Below are 18,557 nucleotides of genomic sequence, written 5' to 3' on the forward strand. Positions count from 1 at the left end.
GTGTTGAGCAAAAGGGTTGGACCTGCTGAGGTCACTTCTGTGACCCTGCAATGTCAGGGAAGAATTCATTACAGAATAGTCATACTGGGATCAGCACATAGAAGAAAATGGAGAGGCTTGGAGGCTGGTTTCATGGAGCTGATGTAAACAAGAAGCGGCAGATGGCTCCACTCTGTCAAGTGCAGGTTGTCCTTTCACACATAAATCTGTTTTACCTCAGAGGAAAACAGGAAAACTATGAATGAAAGCAAGTAGCTCTGCAACACCTTAAAAATGAAAGGATTTTCATTGAAGTTACTGGAAAAGCCTTTGGAGAAACCGGATACGTCGCACTTCCTTTCATTTCTTTTGAATCTACAGAGTGTTGAAGGTGTGTTTCTTCCTCAGATCTCATCTGCTTCTATATAAATAAGAGCACCTGCAGCTTTACCTTTTCATGTCTCTCAGACTCCCAGCTCTGTGAGATCAGTGAAACACCATTACATATGCAAACACAGTCTTTCCTCCTCTACAGACTGCAGACATGCAGATAGCAGAGAAGGATTCTTTCCTCAGTACGATAGAAGGAAAAACATGAATCTCATAGAAGATACTGAGAGTTCTGAATTCAGTTGCAGTTGTTTAATCAGGGCGGGTAAGGGAGCCATGTTCTCATGCTCCCTCCCCTTTATTGGTTTGGTAGTTCCTCATTTTTATCTTGGATTCTCAATATGATCATGGCTGTTTTTTAGAGACAGCTCTTCACAATCTACCCACTTCCTAGCATAGAGGGCAACTCTCTGCCCCTCTGCCCTGCCTATCTCATCTAAAAAGCTTTTAACCCTCCATTTTAGTGTCCCGGTTGTGTAATTTGCCCCACCGTGTTTTCATGATAACAATCATGTCACAATTTTCTAATTGCCCTTTGGCTTCCATCTCCTCAATCACGGAACCTAAAACTTTGAGTGTGACACCACCAACACACCAGTCATTCAACTGATCTGTTCTCCTCCTTCTACCTGGGTCCCAGGCTCCAATTGAGACTTGGAGAATATAGAATGTTTACTATTAGTGCAGGCTGACTGACAGCCCTGGATTGAGCTTAAGTACACTTAGGCTGAAATGGGCTCTTGGGCTATTGGCAGGGTGAGCGGAAGCCTTGGAGGGACTGGCCAGGACCCTGGTAATTATGAAGGTTGCATGTCTGGTAAGGTAGTTAATATTTTTTGTTCCAGTACCAGGACAGAGCAGTGACGCAGTTATGGGACCAGGGAAAGAGAAGTGATGCCGACTTCTCACAACTGCATTATTTACACAATCCATTGCAGGGAAATCCATGCAGTGAGATCCGGTGCTAATGGAGGGCAGGGAGCATTTCCTGTCTGGGACACAACGTGCTGGTACAGCCCAATTGCAGATCTGCTCTTGCTCCCTTCTGATCCCATCATACCCACTGTGCAGCCATACCCTTTTTCTACATATGGCATTAGTTCTCTTGCTACAACCTCATGCATTCAGTGTCCTCAGGCTGATTATAGCCTGAAATGAACTCCAGATTAATGGAAAATGCTATCAGTTGCCACAGAAGTACACTGTCATGGGACAGCAGTTGTACTTCCTATTGTGCTTAGAACTAAAACTATTACATGACCCTAATTTTTACACTTTCTTACCATTCTTCTATAAATATCTGTGCTCATATCTGTGGTCAGTACATTCAGTCCCCTGGCACGACTCTTTGTTTTTCATTCTGTGATCTTCTGCCAGCTTATTACACACTTACGCGAAAGCTTTCTTCAGCAGAGCCCTTCAGATTTCCTTGTTTGCTGTTTAGGATTGCAAAGCCAAATTCCTGTGGATAACTATCAACTGTCAAGGATTTCCACGAATGAAGAAAACATCATGGATGGAGGCAACTCTACTATGCATTTCATACATAAGAGAGAATCGGGAATGTTTTCATTGGTTTAATGAGGACATAATGTAGTGGTTTAACAGCAGCTTCACAAGGTATGAGATGACTGGATACACATGGTTATCTACTGTGTAGAGGGTAGGGTTAAACACACTCATACAGGATGTTCTCCCATTGAGTCACAAGGTTCAGAATGGACACCCTTGCTTTCTAAACTCCTTGAACCATGGAGGTACAGAGCCCAGGTGGGGCTGAACCCACTCCTTGTGTAAGGGATCACATGTGCATAATCATCTAAGAGTATGCATCTAGTTAGCAAAACTAACAAAGCCTAAAACAAACCATGAGTCACTTCCCACCGATCCGGATTGGAAAAGCATCTTGATGTCAAGGTGTGAGGGATCTCAGCACAGGCATAACATCGAGAGGCAACTCTCCCTTAAAGGGAGATCCTGTCCTGCAGCTTGCTGCTTTGCGGTCTCAAAGAGCTCTTGAGTTGTTCACTATTTGTTTCTAAGCACATGTTCAATTGGCCCTCAGCAGCTGAACCAGGTATCTGCTATCAGTTCTTCCAGTTTGAGACAGATTTTTCATCGTTAATCTCTCTTACCAAGAACGTTATCAATATCATAGAATCACAGAATCATAAAGGTTGGAAAAGACCACTAAGATCACCTAGTTCTGGTGAAAGCTGGTGATGGGGCTGGGCAACTAACAGTACCTCTATTTTACCTCATTAGACTCGTGCTCCAGACCCCTCACCAGTTTTGTTGCCTTTCTCTGTACACATTCCAGAGCCTCAATGTCTTTCTTGTAGTGAGGGACCCAAAACTGAACACAGTACTCAAGGTGAGGCCTCACCAGAGCTGAGTACAGGGGGATGATCACCTCCCTGCTCCTGCTGGCCTGTTGTGGTTTTGTGATTTCTGCTGTCAGTATTCCACATCAGAACATCACGCACAGCACTGGCAGTTACAGAACTCAAGTTCTGGTTCCGCGTTATAACCTTTTTGGGCATTTTGGCTTCCCGGAGGATAGAGGAGGGGCTACTCGGGGTCGGACCGCAGCCGCTCTGTGCCTCGGGTCATCTCAGCTCGTCGCGGAGCAAAGCACGTGCTTGCATTGCTCTGTCGTGGTTTGACTCGTACTTAGAGGTACTCTCTCGTTTTGTTTGATTTGGTTACAGTTAGTAAATTCCCGTTCCTCCTCAGATCGCTGCCGTTGTGTTTTCTCTTTGTTAGAACGATCTGCTCGCTCTCTGCCCTTCCCCCACTCCCGGAGTGCGTGGCCCTGGGCCGGCCGGGCCCTGCAGCAAATCCCGTCTTTTTTTTTTCCTTCCCTCTTGTGTCACTCCTTTTTTTCGCTTTAATCCCGAGTCCTGTGCCCCCATCACGGACTGACATCTAGAGGTAACACTGTGACAATCCCAGTACCGACCCTTGGGGGACACGGTTTAAAATGGGTTGCCAGCAAGAACTTCTGGCTTGTGTGAGCAACACACAGTGAAGAGGAATTGTCTTCGGCCACAATGAAAATATAATTAATGTAGATCAGAAAAAAACGATTGCATCGATGTATATGTTTTAATAAATTTTAGTAAACATTTACAAACAAACAAAAACAGCAGTATAAATGCCCTTCTTTTGCTGGAACTAATGCATCAGCTTCTGAGATCCCACGGGGTTTAACAGAGATGTACACACAGAGATCGCTGTCTCCTTGGGAGCTCAGTCCGGCCACGTGCCTCAGAGCAGCCGCGGCCATGGAGGCCCAGGGCAGCTGAGGGGGGCCGAAGGGTGGGGCTGGGGCGCCGGTGACGTCACAGTGCGTCACAATGCGAGGCGTCTGTGACGTCACCGTGCGTCACAATGCGGGGCTGGCATCGAGGCCATCAGCAGGCAGCGCTGCTCCACTTTGGCCTGGGCCAGCGGTGAGTGCAGCAGCAGGGGGAAGGCTGTGCTGGGCCGGGCGCAAACAGCGGCCCGCGAGGGCTTTGGGAGCCTGCAGTGCCGGCAGCGAGCGCTCAGGGGAGCCTGTGAGCGGCTCTCGGGGCAGTCAGCAGCAGCGCCGGCCTCAGCCCCCGCTGCCTCCCAGCTCCCTCAGCCCCTCTCCTAACTGAGCCCAGGGGCTCCGGCTCCCGGCCCCGCTCCCCCAGCCGTGCGCAAGCTCCCACCCAGCCCCACTGACCTCCCCTCTCTCCTCTCTTTCAGATCATGGCTTTGGCGTTTTTCTTCGCCTTGTTGGCGCAGAGAGTGGCTTTTGTTGGCGATGTATTGGATGCAGAAACACTTGAACGCATGCGTCAGCGTGAGGTGTTTCTGCGAGAGCAGATGACACAGCAGTTGCTGTACATTGAGAACTTGGAGAAGAGCAGGATGGGCTTTCGAGCCCTGCTGTTCTCTCCATTATCCTATTGGAAAATTTGGAATGTCCTTTTACTTTTCGTTCTTCTGTTGTGGTTCGCACAGATTATCCATAAAAAGTTCCAGGACGCTCAAAGTAGCATTGACGAGGAGAGTAAGATGGAGCAGCAGGAGCCAGAGCAGCAGCAGGAGGATGTTCTCTTTGCTGATTTGCTCTGGCCAATAGGAACCCATCAAACCAACTGCAGGCAAGTACATTTGCTGTTCAGTGGCCTCATCGATATCTGCCAACACATCTTGGTAGATACTTTTTATCCAGTACCGGAGCGCCCCATTGGGGTGGGCAGTGTCTATGAAGGCTGGTATCCTGCTGAGAACATACCTGTCTTCTGCCTGCTTGTGCCACTGATGGCTCCCCATGGGCACGTTTTCCACCTGGATCTGGGCACCACAGAAGAGCTGCCAGCAGGGAACTCCCGTATCCGTGTAGATCTGGAATGCACGTGTGGGAGGGAGCAGCAGATGGGTATGCGGTGCTTCCTCCACACCTCCAAGGAAGAGCTGGGAAATCAGAGCCCCAGCCTCCTACAGGAGCTCTGCACTGACTCCTACCTAGATGCGGAGAAGACAGCCCACTGGTTCCAGGCACTGATCAAAGATGCCTGGGATCGCATGCGTTTGCCAGAAGAGTGCAGACTTTATGTGGAGGAGACCGGCCGCTCCTGCAGGCTTCATGTGAGAGATTTTCACAAACAAGTCTTCCTCGTTAACATATTGTTTGGCGTCCAACAAGACAATACAGACATCTTTCTGAGCAGCCAGGAGATAGAGGCTGGTGAAATTCCCAGCACGACCTGGCCACAGTGTTGTGCGGTGGCAGAGGTGAAGTTCTTCCAGCACGTAGCCGCCCATGCCAAGGAGAGCAATTTCTATGTCAGATATATGCAAGTGGGTGCCTATATCCTGGCGGGCCTCAACTTTTCTACCTATGAACTGAAGACCGTGCTCATGCAGCTCCTGACTGCCATCCCTTTGGAAAGCTGGCATGGGAGGTATTTTCTGCAGCGGATGGATGACATCTTGCACTACCTGCGAGGCTGCGTGGAGGAGAAATGTCTGAACCATTTCTTCATAGGAAATGAGGACGTGCCTGCAGAGATTATCTTGCCGCAGGAATTCCGAGCATCCCAACCGCTCAACCTCTTCCAGTACCTGTCGCAGGATCCAGACAGTCATGAACAGGCGCTGGAGGAGGTGGATGAGCTGCAAGATCGGCTCGCAAGCCTGCTGATCTATGGGAAATGAGAGACACCCACTTGTCCCACAGACGAGCACTCTGGACGTGGAGAAGACACCACTCAGCAGGCAGTGGGAATTGCTCCCAAATGTTTTCTCCAGAACAAACCAACAGTGCAGTAGCCAGAGTGCTGAGATGAATATGCATGAGGGAGCAGCTGGTGTGAAACAATGCTGTCCTTCCTCCACCACCCTGAGGACCATCTGGGGAGAGAGGAGATGCTCAGCCTCCTACAAACTCCAGGATATGGAGAAAACTGCAACCTGATTCCAGGAACTGGTGAGAGAAGTCTGGATAGCCATGCCTCAACTGTCAACAGTGCAGCACGAGTTGCAGCCCTCCGTCTGCTTCTGCAAGCTCCGGCTGACAACCACCTCTTGCAGAGTCATCTGGATTGAGCTCAGGCTCGGGGTACAGCATGAGGACTTGGACACATTTCTGTCCTTTGAGTAGGCTGGGGCTGTCATTATCAGCAGCACGAGGAGGCCACAGAGATGTGCTGCAGCAGAGACATACTTCTTTGGGAAATAGCCGCTATAGCAGGCTATGTCTGATGGACTTCAAAAGAAGCTGCTTACTTAAGGCAGCATTTGGAGTATAGCAAGACCATGAAGACATCTATCCGAGCAGCCAGGAGACAGAGACCCCTATCCTGGTAGCCACCGGCATTTCTACATATGACATGTTAGTCCGGACTTTTAGATGCCGGGGCCACATGGAGTGAAGAGGAATTGTCTCCGGCCACACTGAAAATATGGTTAATGTAGATAGAAATTTTTTTTTTTATTATTATTTATTACTTTATTATTTTTTATTTTATTATTTATTATTTTATTTATTTATTTATTTATTTTTATTATTTTATTATTTATTATTTTATTATTTTATATTTAATATGTTTTAATAGAATTTAATAAACATTTAAAAACAAACAAAAGCAGCAGTACGAGTGCCCTTCTTTTGGTGGAACTAAAGGCCATTTCTTCCATGACATGAAAACTGACCAGAGTCCCGTTTGCCTACGCCAGCAGCTTGGCAAAATCCTCTTGAAACTGGGGTCAGGTGCTCTCCACACATCTTCCACAGCAGTGTTTTGCCATCTTTTTCACACAGAAGATTTTCACCCAGGTGGTAATGCACTGGAAGGGGTTGCCCAAGGAGGTTGTGGATGCCCCATCCCTGGAGGCATTCAAGGCCAAGGAGAGTGTTCCCCCTCTGGTGAAATGTAACAGAGAGCTGGTTTCCTGACACAGAAAAAGCTGAGGTACTCAATGAGTGCTTTGCCTCAGTCTTCATGGGTGGTCCAGTTTCCCATGTCTGCCAGGACCATGAGGTGAGGGTGTGGGGAGTGGGTTCTGTCCCACTGTAACAGTGGAACGAGTCCAAGACCTCCTCGTGAAACTGAACATGTATAAGTCCATGGGGCCAGATGATATCCATCCTAGGGTTCTGAAAGAAGTGGCTGATGTGGTTGCTGAGCCGCTCTTCATCATATTAGAAAAATCATGGCTGTTTGGTAAAGTACCCAGTGACTGGAAAAAGGGAAACATGACTCCCATTTTTAAGAAAGGGAGAAAGGAAGACCCGGGGAACTACAGGCTTGTGAGCCTCACGTTTGAGCCTGGGAAGATCATGGAGCAGATCCTCCTAGAAGCTTGTGTTAAGGGACATTTGAGACAAAGAGGTGATTCGAGACAGCCAACATGGCTTCACCACGGGCAGATCTTGCCTGACCAATCTGGTGGACTTTTAAGATGGAGTGATGGCTTCAGAGGACGGGGAAGGCTGATGGATGTCATCTACCTGGACTTCTGAAAAGCCTCTGACATGGTCCCTCACCACATACTTCTCTCTAAAATGGAGAGGTGTGGATTTGAAGGACGGACTGTTTGATGCATCAGGAATTGGTTGGCTGGACGCAACCAGAGGGTTGTGATTAATGGATCTGTGTCAGGGTGGAGGCTGGTCACAAGTGCTGTCCTCAGGGGTCAGTGCTGGGACCGGTGCTCTTCAACATCTTCATCAATGACAGACAATGACATCGAGTGCACCCTCAGCCAGCCAGGTCTTTCACTCCATGGCTGTGTTTCACTCAACCCTGTCTTTTGCAATGCATTAATGGATTAACCCCTTATCTTTGCAGTGACCTAACTTGTAGCCCAAGTGATGGCTCCACTTGTTTTCTTGCATTTTGTATCAACAGAAGGGATCACCATATCATGCGGCTCTCTGCCATCTACCATCGCTCCTAGTTATCTGAAGAGGTCCAGGAGGATTGGAGGCTTGCCAATGGGAGGTCAGCCTGACCTCAGTACTGGGGGAAACTACAGAGCAAATCATCTTGGGTGAAATCACACGGCACGTGCGTGGCATCCAGGGGATCAGGCCCAACCAGCACAGGTTTATGGAAGGCTGGTCATGCATGACCAACCTCATCTCCTTCTATGACTGGGTGACCAGGCTGGTAGATGAGGGAAAGGCTGTTGAAATAGTATAAATAGACTTCAGCAAAGTCTTTAACACTGTCTCTCGCAGTGTTCTGCTGGGGAAACTGGCTGCCCATGGCCTAGACAGGTATACTCTTCGTTGGGTGAGGAACTGGCTAGAGGGTCGTGCCCAATGGCTAGTAGTAGTTAGTAGAACTATGTCCAGCTGGTGACCTGTTACATGTGGTGTCTCCCAGGGGTTGGTACTGGGGCCCATCTTGTTTAATATCTTCATTGATGACCAAGATGAGGGGATTGAGTGCACCCTCAGTAAATTTGCAGATGACACCAAGCTGAGAGGTAGTGTGGATCTGCCTGAGGGTAGGGAGGCCCTTCAGAGAGATCTAGATAAGCTGGATGGCTGGACTGAGGTGAATGGAATGAGGTTCACCAAGGCCAAGTGCTGGGTCTGGCACTTGGGCCACAATAACCCCATGCAGCACTATAGGCTTGGGGCAAAGTGGCTGGGAGGACGGTTGAACTAGATGATCTTCTAAGTCCTTTCCAACCTTGTGATTCTACAATCAAAGAAACAGCTGCTGTACATTTCCCTCTTTCCCCTCAGTTCAAGCTGCAGGTCCTCAGACAGCCATAACGGTCGCCTGCCTTCCCTGCTCCACTACTTCTGCTGGGGCTGCCCTCCTGCAGCAGTGACAGGGCCAGGCATTCCCTGCAGCCTGAGGCTTGAACTGCAGCATGGACATTCATGCTTTCAGTCTGAATCTCCACGTCCCTATTAGAAGCAGCTCCCCGCCGTGTGGTGACCATGGCTGCACCTCGGTGTGTCCAGACTGCCTGGGGAATGCATGCAGCACCCACAGCAGCACAGGTAATGGTTGTTCAGGCCCTGCTCTGCAATTACAGCTTTCACTGTAATGAGGACCTTTGGCTCCATAGCATATGCTTTGTGGAGCTGTTCATCCTGTCATTAGTGGTGACTTCTCTTTAGCAGTGGAACAAATGAAACACTTAGGCCTGGAGGATGTTTTTTTTTGGCTCCGTCCCCAATAAATAATCTCCCTATCATTTCTCTTGCCTCCCCAGCTGCAGGTCTGAGCTGGTCCCGCAGCACACATTGCACGTTGCTGTTGCTCTGATGTGTCTCAGTAATCACTGTTTCTCACACAGAGGTCTGTTCGCTGCTGAGTGCTTTCAGAGCTGTTTGGTGGTGCCTGAGTGTAAGATTTGGGTGAAGGTTTATGGTTTGTTCGGCTGTGGGCCTTCTTGGGTCACCCAGGTGAGAAGTCCTCCTCTGGGAGGAGGTCGCCTGGAGGAGGACTTCTCCTCTGGGTGACACTCAGCTGAGAAAATGGGCATGTTGAGGCCAGAGAGAAGGCCTAGGGGGCAAATCTACACAGCAGGGTGGTTGTGAGGATCTCATATCGTCACCTCTCACAGGCACTCAGGTTAAATTTGTCACCAGGCCTCAGCATCCATTGCTGTTCATGGCTGCTTCTGCTGGCACTGCTCTGGTCCATGTTCTCATACCACAAATGGGAAAACTGCTTCTGTATTTAGTCTCTTGTCCACACGGAGACACTAGGTGGGGCAAAAGGCCTTTTGGGCAGCCTGTTAGTATTTAGCTGATGAAAGTCAGTCTTCCCCACTTGTGAGCCAAGCTTCCACTGGAGGGCTCTGATGATACAAAGGAGGAAAGCTGAAACCTAAGCTGTAATGCATCAGCGGCTCATTGAGCTTGCCAGCCATCACTGTTTGTGCCTGTGTAAATCTAACATACTTAGATAGGGAAATCAAGGTGTGCCCAGGCTGGGTCCTTGCTGAAAGCAAAGGCCAGAGAAGGGCTCTCACTTGTAATGGCAGTTGGTAGTCCCATGGAGGAGAAAGAGCAACTGGAGAGTATTTAGATGGAGGGATGTCACCTGCTCAGTTGGCAGAATTTATACTGATATCCTGGGACAACCCAGTATTTCCTTTCATGCCAAACCCTAAAATCCTGTACAAGGAAAATTCACATTTTTCTTCTGCTTTTATTCTGATGGATTCCTGCATTTCTTGTGTTTACTGAAAAGCTCGGAAACGCTTCTTGTCAACCTGAATCTTCCTCCCCGTTTTGCAGGGGTCAAGTAGCCCAAGCACATCACCTTCCCATTCTCTGTGATGAGTGGCCTACACTTTCTACAGAAAGCCTTCTTGATGAGGTGCCCCTGACTTAATTCTGCCTTGCTCTGATTCTGTCTCCCTCCCTCCCCTTTCTGCGCCATGTTGGCATTGCAGCTTCAGAGCTGGGGTACAAGTGCTCTGTGCAGTGTTTCCATGGAGAAATCCCTTCCTGAGGACAGGGCAATCTTTGAACAGCAGCAGTGGTCTGAAGCACCACTACCTGAGTTCAGCATTTGCTTCTTACTCTGCCCTTTACAAAAATGTTAGTTAACCCCTGAACTATACAACAGCTAATTCCCATTAGCCTAAGCTGGGTTTGATGGTTTCGTGGGGTGCCTGCCAAGCTACAACACCAGGAATTTGCTCCTCTGATTGCCTCATGCTTCTCCGTGTCTCAGAGTCACAAGTCTTTGTAGGCACATTGTTAATTCAGGTGTAGGTTAGGCACAGACCACGCAATATATTGCACTAAACGCTAAGTGCAGAGTTATAAGGTATTTAACTTGCAGCCAGACATAAGTTATCTTTATTAAATATGTGCTGTAGAAACACTGGTGGTTTTCTAACAAACTGTAACGTTCATTTCCCAGACTCTAGACCCTCTGAAAAAGGAGACCTCCAGAGATCCAGTCCTGACTCCCTCATTGCCTCTGCATGCAGAGCTCTGGCCAAACAAATGCAGCATAACAGCCTGGGGAAAGTGCCTCCCTGCAGCAGAACAGGTCTTGCCCAATAATACTTTCCCAGATTACTGGAAAGGTTTCCCACTCTTTCTTCTTTTTTGTGTGTGTCTAAAAATCCAAATAAACTTCCCCTGAGGAAATGCCTCCTTTATGTGTCCATCAGGGCAAGGCATGCCATTGTCTCAGGAAGCTGGTTCTGATGGGAATGTGAATGCAGGGACAGGGCACTGACATGTATCATCATATCATAGTATCATAGTATCGTGCGAGTTGGAAGGGACCTTAGAGATCATTGAGTCCAACTCCCGGGATTCGAGCCCTCTAGGATGTAGTTTCACCTGTATCACATTAGTAGACTACATGTGGTTAGTTCTTCCAGCATCCAGCTCCAGATGCAGCATTGTTGACAAACTCATTGCCAGTTGCTTTTCCAAGGGCTGCTCCCCACCTACGGGATGTTCTCATCCTGCTTCTGCAACCCCTGCAGCCATGCTGGGCAACCCCTCTGCTTACTGCTAGGCCTGGCTGAGCAGGGGTGCTGGATGCCCAGCAATGCGGTCTGTTTTGTCCTCCGTCCCTTCCAACTACTTCTAGATCATTGTCACAGCATTAGAACTCTACTTCTACTGATGAGTACATTATATTATTTCCTGCAACTGCAAAACTGTCACTAGGCAGAACAGCTTTGCCTTTGCTATCTATTGGTACATGAGATATGTTTTCCCCTCAGGGCTCAGCTTCTCATGCGGAATGCTTGTCTAATGCACTGAAGTGCCTTCAAACATTTTTATTTCCCGTCCTTGGCTTTACTTCCAAAAGCACAACATCTCCAACTAGAAATAACCATCAGCTTTCACAGCGCGGGGATAAAGTGCTCAAACAAAAAAGTTACAGTGATACGAAAGGGAAATTCAAACGTCAACATCAAATCCTCAGACACCTTTGAAAGGGTTTCCTGTTTTTCCAACCCTTTAGGGCCAGGCGTGGGCTCGGAGCTTGCTGGGAGCTTGCTTGCATGAGTTGAGCTTGCAGCAGGGATGGCATGTCTGCACGCGGCTGCTTTGGGAACAGGAGCCGAGCTGAGAGCAGGCTTCGTGCTTCACATCACATGCCAGAAACTTCCAAAGCTTCCAGAAGGGGCTGCCCTTCATCCGCCTATGTTGGGGGTTGTTTGCAAACGCAGCACGTATGGCTGCTTGGGAGCTGGGCTGAGCGAAGCTGGTGGTGTCAGCACAAAGAGAGATTAAGTGATTGTTGAGGAATGTCTTTATCTCCATCCTGTGTAAATACAGATTAGAGAGAAAACATTTTTCTTACAGCTGCAAGTTGCCTCTGCAAATGAGAGGGAGCACAGTGCTGTGCAATGTTGCACAGCCAACGCTGAGTGTTGCTGCAAAACCAGAGGTGGACTCTGGCAAAGGAGAGCAGGGAGTCCTGCTGCACACACAGCAGTCTCCATCAGCAGTGCCTGGTGAGCACGGTGCTTTCTGGCTGGGTTCGTGCTGCTCCCTGCTGGGCTGCAGCTTCTTGCATTTGTCTCTTATATGAAGGTCTCTTCAAGCAGCAGGGTTGCAGGAGCCTGGAGAGGTCCCTGGCATGCATTGGAAGCTTGGTCTATATGAAGTGCTGGCTCTGATTATGTTGGGGATGGGTTGGACTAAATGTTCTTGGTGGTCTTTTTCAGCCTTAATGATCTATGATTCTATGATTACTTTCTATGATAACTTGTTCTGTTTAAGGGAATGGCTAATTCTGTGCATGAGGCCATTCATTCTGATTGGAAGAGGTGAGCTGTGAGTACTATTGGAACGTATATACTATAACATCCTATATTCCAATAGCTGCCTCCTTCCTCACAACCAGCCCTTGAGAAACATACAGAGCAGAGTATGTATAAATTAGTATTCATCAGTGGTAATGAAAAACTACTGCAACCCCAGAGGAGAGAAGAGTAACATTTTCCAGGGACTGAGGTGCAGGAGTGAACAGAGCAGGTCCTGTTACCTGCTGGGATGGCACCCAGCCCACGTCCCCTCACTGTTTGCTCTGTAAATATTGATTTCCCAATGGGAACAACTGTTGCACAGTACAGCCAGAGTTAAAGGACTGCTCTGAAGGAAAAAAAAAAACAACTGCCTGCGTGCCTCACTTCTGCAGCATTCCTGAGACAAGGCTGTGTTTTTATCATCTGCAAACCCAGCTGCATCTGCTGTGCCGAGCTATAACTGGAATCCCAACTCCCTCATTACAACCTCCATCACAGGAGCAAGCCAGCTTCCATGGGGTATAATTTAAGTTCTACCCAGCACTGTGGCTTTCCCAAGAAAAAGATAACACCGTGGAGCTTGATGAGGGACTAACCCAGCTCAGCTGCTACGAGAGGACCTGCTGCTGCATGTGTGCCTTAATCGTTCCTAAAAGTCACTCCAGGCCATGGGCATCTGTAGCTGCTGGAGATGAACCCTGTTAAAGATTCTCTTCCTGTGCACAGTGCAACCATCAAATGCCTGAATCGTATGCTCCTTTTGTAGTGTATTTCTTTCAGGAAGGTCATTTCTGCTCCCTCTGACTTCAAAGGTAAATACTTGAGTTGAAAACAGGGAAATAACAGCAAGGCCGGGCTTCTCTGCTTCACTGAGGACCGCTAGCAAGAGAAATGTTTCTCTGTTCCATTGCATCTGTTAACAGGATTCAATTAAGCTGCCAGAGATGATAAGCATTTAAAGGGACATCAACCATCACTCTTCACTACCTAACAAAATCTTTGTAATCTCAGTGGTCATAAATCACAGTGGTTGTGTTTGGGAGGCGTTATGCACCATAACTCATCACTAGGACTTAATTCAGCCTCCCTCAGGCACCACTGTACCCGGTAGACCAAGGTAACTGCCTTGCGTTGTTGGTACACAAGAAAGGAGTGCTTGTATATCGATTATGCCTGTCTTAATTGAATTAAAAACGAAAAGGTTATTTCTGAACCAGATCAAATGTTGCAGAGAAAGCATGCAGGTGGGCTTTGAATGTCTCTAGAGAAGGGAACTCTACCACCTCCGTGGGTAACGTGTTCCATCACTCTGCCACCCACACGGCAAAGAAATTTTTTCTCACGTTCACATGGAACTTCCTGTGTTCCAGTTTGTGTCCCTTGGCCCTTGTTCTTCAATTTCCCACATGGGAAATTCACTTTATTCCCACCTCTTGAATTTCCCAAATGGCCAGGCGCTTTCTGAAGCTCTGTCAGGGGAGGCCAAGCTATGAGGCACTTGAAGGTGCTTTTTCCCCTTTCAATTTCAAATTACTTCCTGAAATCAGGCTCCTTCACTGCATATTGGCCAGCTAAAATAGTCACCCCGAGCTGATCGAGGCTCTGGAAAATGTAGATTCACACGTGGCTCTTTCAGCACCCTCTGGCAAGCCAGAGAGGCGTTTCGTTCCTTGTGCTTCATTTCAACACGTTCAATATTGACTTTTTTCATTCCCTTATGATGAGGGAACTGGGGAAGCAGGAGGGACGAGGAAGGAGGTTTCTTCCTCTCTCTTGCTTTGCGAGTTGAGCAGAGGAAAGAGTCACTTGGGCCTTGACAGGGTGATGGTCATTTGCTCCTTCATCCCACTCAAGTAGCCATTTTGGTGAATCATAGGATCTTAGAATGGCTTGGGTAGGAGGGGATCATAAAGCCCATCCAGCCTCAACCACTACTGAGGACTGTGTCCCCCCAGCTCAGGCTGTGTAGGGCCCCATCTGTGGCCTTGGGCACTTCCAGGGATGGGGCATCCACAGCTCTGGGCAGCACTGCCAGTGCCTCACCACCCTCTGAGTAAAGGATTTCTGCCTAACATCTAACTTCAGTCTCATCTCTTAGTTTAAAGCCATTCCCCCATGTCTCATCTCAGTCTGCATGGTAGGTTTCAGCAATGGTGACAACAACAGTGGGTCACCACCTCTGGTGCAGATTTCAATGATCACAGCATGCATGGCTTTTGTTCATGGCTGGCAAAGATGCAAAGCTAATGGTAGTAACTATGTTGGAAAGCAGTGTTTGTAGGTAAGATTTGCTCTAATAGTGTTATTGTGCTGTTTGTATCTGCTGTAGTTTCTATGGAAATACGTGGGAGGCATTACTTTTGGAGTGACCTATAAAAAGAAAACAAGCTCATGATTTGGGGAGGCTTAATTTACAATTTGAGTAGTCTGAGATTAACAGTGCTGCGTATCCAGGAGTCTCAAATAGCAGTAAATTATTCCTGCTCTTAATTTAGTATAAAAAAAAAAGAAGTAAGAAGACCTTGTTAAAAAAATATCCCCATCTTCCAGCCCACACAAGCTCAGTGTAAAGAGCAATTCCCAGCAAGGAAGATGGGAAAGCCAAAGCCAACCATTCCCAACCAGTCACACCAGTTTTGTGTGTGGCACCGGAGCCCTGCAGTGGGGATCAGGGCTCTGCCAGCCCCTGGCAGCAGCAGCAGCAGCTTGAGGCCATGCGAAGCCCCCGCGCCCTCTGATGAGTCAGGCTTAATGAGGGAGCACACCTTCATCTGGTGCAAGCGAGCTGTGTCATCTCAGTTTTACCACCACCAGTGATGCATTCTGCCCCAAGGCCTCCCCAGTAACCTCCTTCTCTTATTTTGTAAACACAGAACAAAAATAATTCTCTTGCAAATCACCAGCGGATCACCAGCCTGCAGCTGGAGCTATGATGAGTAACACAGCCTGCTGTGCCCCAGCTCTGCTGAAGTCCTCATTTAGGTAATGCCACGTCTTCCTATGGGTTCTCCTCAAGGGAGATGATGAGAAGGGAACTGAGATCCGTCTGGGGTTTGTTTTGAAAGTACTCAGCCAGCTGGGTGTAAAAGGGTGTACAAATCGCATTAGGAATGATTGCTGCACACCTGTCCGAAACCAGAAGTGGGAAGGGCTGGGCTAGAAATGGGTTCGTCTGCTGCACAGAGGCAATGTGCAAGGCAGGATGCCTGGCTCAGAACAGCACTGAGTTCTCTTCCATGCTCACAACACCTCTGAATTAAATATCTAAGTTGACTGCAACCCGCCTTCAGCCTGAAGTCATGTGGAAGCTTTCACATCAGGAGCAGCAGCAGAGTGAAACATGGAGCTGTATTTCTCACGTCCCTCACATTCTTTGTTTCTCTTCCAAGCTGATTTGCTATGGATTTATTCCAACAAAAAGGGTCAGCTCTTCAGAAGGAGCAGATAGATCAGCCAAAATGAGCCAGCACTGCCGGTTTTCAGCATTGGCTCAGGGCAGCTCACTGTGGGCAGTGGCAGGCAGATCCTGGGTGAAAGATCTGCCCCACGAGTATTATAGAATCATAGAGTGATTTGAGTTGGAAGGGACCTTTAAAGGCCATCTGGTCCAAACCCCCTGCAATGAACAGGGACGCTCACAGCTCCATCAGGTGCCCAGAGCCCATCCCCTGACCTTGGGTGTCTGCAGGGACAGGAAACCCACCACCTCTATGGGCAACCTGTGTCAGTGCCTCACCGCCCTTAGTATAAAAAACTTCTTCCTTATATCCAATCTAAATCTCCTCTCTTTCAGTTGGAAGCCATTTCCCCTTGTCCTGTCACAACACACCCTGCTGAAGAGTCCATCCCCTTCTTACTTACAGCCCCTCTTTAGCTCAGGGTGCTCTTTACCAGAGCTCCAGCTCACAGAATATCTGTAACATTCAGGACATTTTGCCCTTTTCTATGGCCAAGCTCATACTGAGATCGAGCTGGAAAGGTGCTTTTTTTCCCATGCAGCTACCAGAAATGGAGAGAGAAGACAGAGGAGCAGTCTGGAGCCCCCGAACAAAGGGAACAAAAGGAGCTGTTCTGCAGGCAGAGGCTGCTCTGTTCTTGGCCACGTTCACACGCTTAAAGAAGATCAAATGAGAGCCTGCAAAACTGCATGATGATAAGAGGAAAAAAAGTATTACAATGCTGTTCTGCAGGCTGGGCTCTGCTGTGATTATACAGCAATTCGTCCAGCACAGCTCCCCGGGGCCAAGATGCAGTCAGCAAACCCTGCACTTAGACTCATGGCTTCTCTGTAGAGCTACAGGAGCAGTTGATAGCATCCTGGCAGCTCCAGCTGTGGGCAGCCTCAAGCAGGGTGAGCTGCATGGCCAGTCTGGCTGCTTTTCATACAGACGAAGGCTGAGCACACTTCCCTGCTCCACCACAGATCCACACTCTGGTCTGGGGCAAGTCATTGGGATGCAGCCTGAGTCCCGGGAGAGTTTTGTGCTGTTGTGTTCTCCATAGATATCTCAGTGGCAAAGCTGGAGCCAAATTCCCAGACCACCAAGTTGGGTGGTGACAGCCAACTCTTGGATGGCAGAGCCCAGGTAGGATATGAGGGAGTGTACCACAGGAGAGGAGAGAAATGGGGATGCCCCTTCTGGGGTCAATAGGAGCTGCGAGTGTGTGGTTGGTGTCAGGCAGCTTGCCCCTCCTTGGATCACCAGAGCATCACTAGGTGCAGTGCTGGATGGCAGGCTGCTGGCAGCTCCAGAAAGCTGGAGCTGGGCTGTCTTAAGTGCGGCAGTCCAGGAAGTGTTTCCAGAGCCTGTTTCCAGGCATCTCTGCTTGATGTGAACACAGACAGCAAGCAGGCACAAAGGTGCACATTCTCTGATGTACTCAATCCCTGGCTGGTCCTGGGCTGGGCTGGGCGTGTTGAGATACATGACCAGACACATGGCTTCTCCGCTGGGGTTTTTCCAGGCAGCTGCAGATTGCAGCACTGCTGACACAGGGCAGCTCATGATGGCACTGCCAGATCGCTCCCTCTGTCTCCAAAGCCCAGTGTTTATACCAGACCCCAGGGATGAGGCTGTGCTTTGAGAGTCTTGGAAGATGGATGGTTGTGAACATCCAGGCCTGGACATGGGGAACATTTCTGAGCACAACCAAAGGAGTCTCCAACTTCTGCTTCCCACCTGCAGAATGGTGGGCACCCCCATTTCAAACAGATGGACAGAACCTAACAACAGCACCAGTGTTTATAAACAGCCTCCAGCCCTAGCCCTTCCAAGGGAGGCTCTTTTGAACAGTAAAGAAACACACATCAAAGGTAGCCCACAGCATCTGCTTGTGTTGTTGGAGTGTTGCAGGCACATCACAGGTGCTGTTCCTGGAGCAGGAACCTCTCCTGTTTGGGGCTGCTTGGGGCTTCTCTCCTATTCCTGGAGCATCAGGGGGTAACACAGGGAGGTGCTCACTGCCAGAAGCCATGGGTTCTAGGAGCCCATGAGCAGAGTGAGCCAAAAGAGCCAGCCCCATGTTGGTGCCTCCAGTCCCAACTTGGATGTGTGCTGATTGCATTGTGGATGTCTGATAGCCAAGGAGAATGTGGAGGGAGCAGAGGGAGTGGAGATCCCTGTGCCATAGAGGAAAGACACCACTGCATTTGCTGAGAGGAGCTGGATGTAGGGAGGTTCAGCTCCTGGCTTGCACGTCAAGGTCATCAAGGAAAAAGAACTCATTCACAACCATCCTCTGCCATGATGCCAACTCAGAGGAAAGTCACGGCTAAGTGATTTTATCAGAGATACTCTTGGGCAGCCCTTGTGAGGCTGACACAAATCAGCTCTTGTAACCGGCCTGGTTTGCTGGGCTGCCAGAGTGTTGTTACACCCCATGCCCCATTGTGGCCAAGGGCTCCCTGTACTTGTTGATGAGCAAAGCCGAAGTCAGGAGTCCTGGCA

The 18,557-nt window shown here is 48.8% G+C and overlaps 1 protein-coding gene across 1 annotated transcript; it reads left to right on the top strand.

The window, feature by feature from the left end:
• The first annotated feature begins 4,107 nt into the window (after window positions 1–4,107).
• Window positions 4,108–5,562, top strand: LOC140253525 (inositol 1,4,5-trisphosphate receptor-interacting protein-like 1). The gene has a single exon (XM_072339170.1). It carries the CDS (start codon window positions 4,108–4,110, stop codon window positions 5,560–5,562), a length of 1,455 nt encoding a protein of 484 aa, XP_072195271.1.
• Window positions 5,563–18,557: the final 12,995 nt, after the last annotated feature.

Source organism: Excalfactoria chinensis, chromosome 5 (genome assembly GCF_039878825.1).
Source record: "Excalfactoria chinensis isolate bCotChi1 chromosome 5, bCotChi1.hap2, whole genome shotgun sequence".
In the NCBI taxonomy this organism is placed as follows: Eukaryota; Metazoa; Chordata; class Aves; order Galliformes; family Phasianidae; genus Excalfactoria; species Excalfactoria chinensis.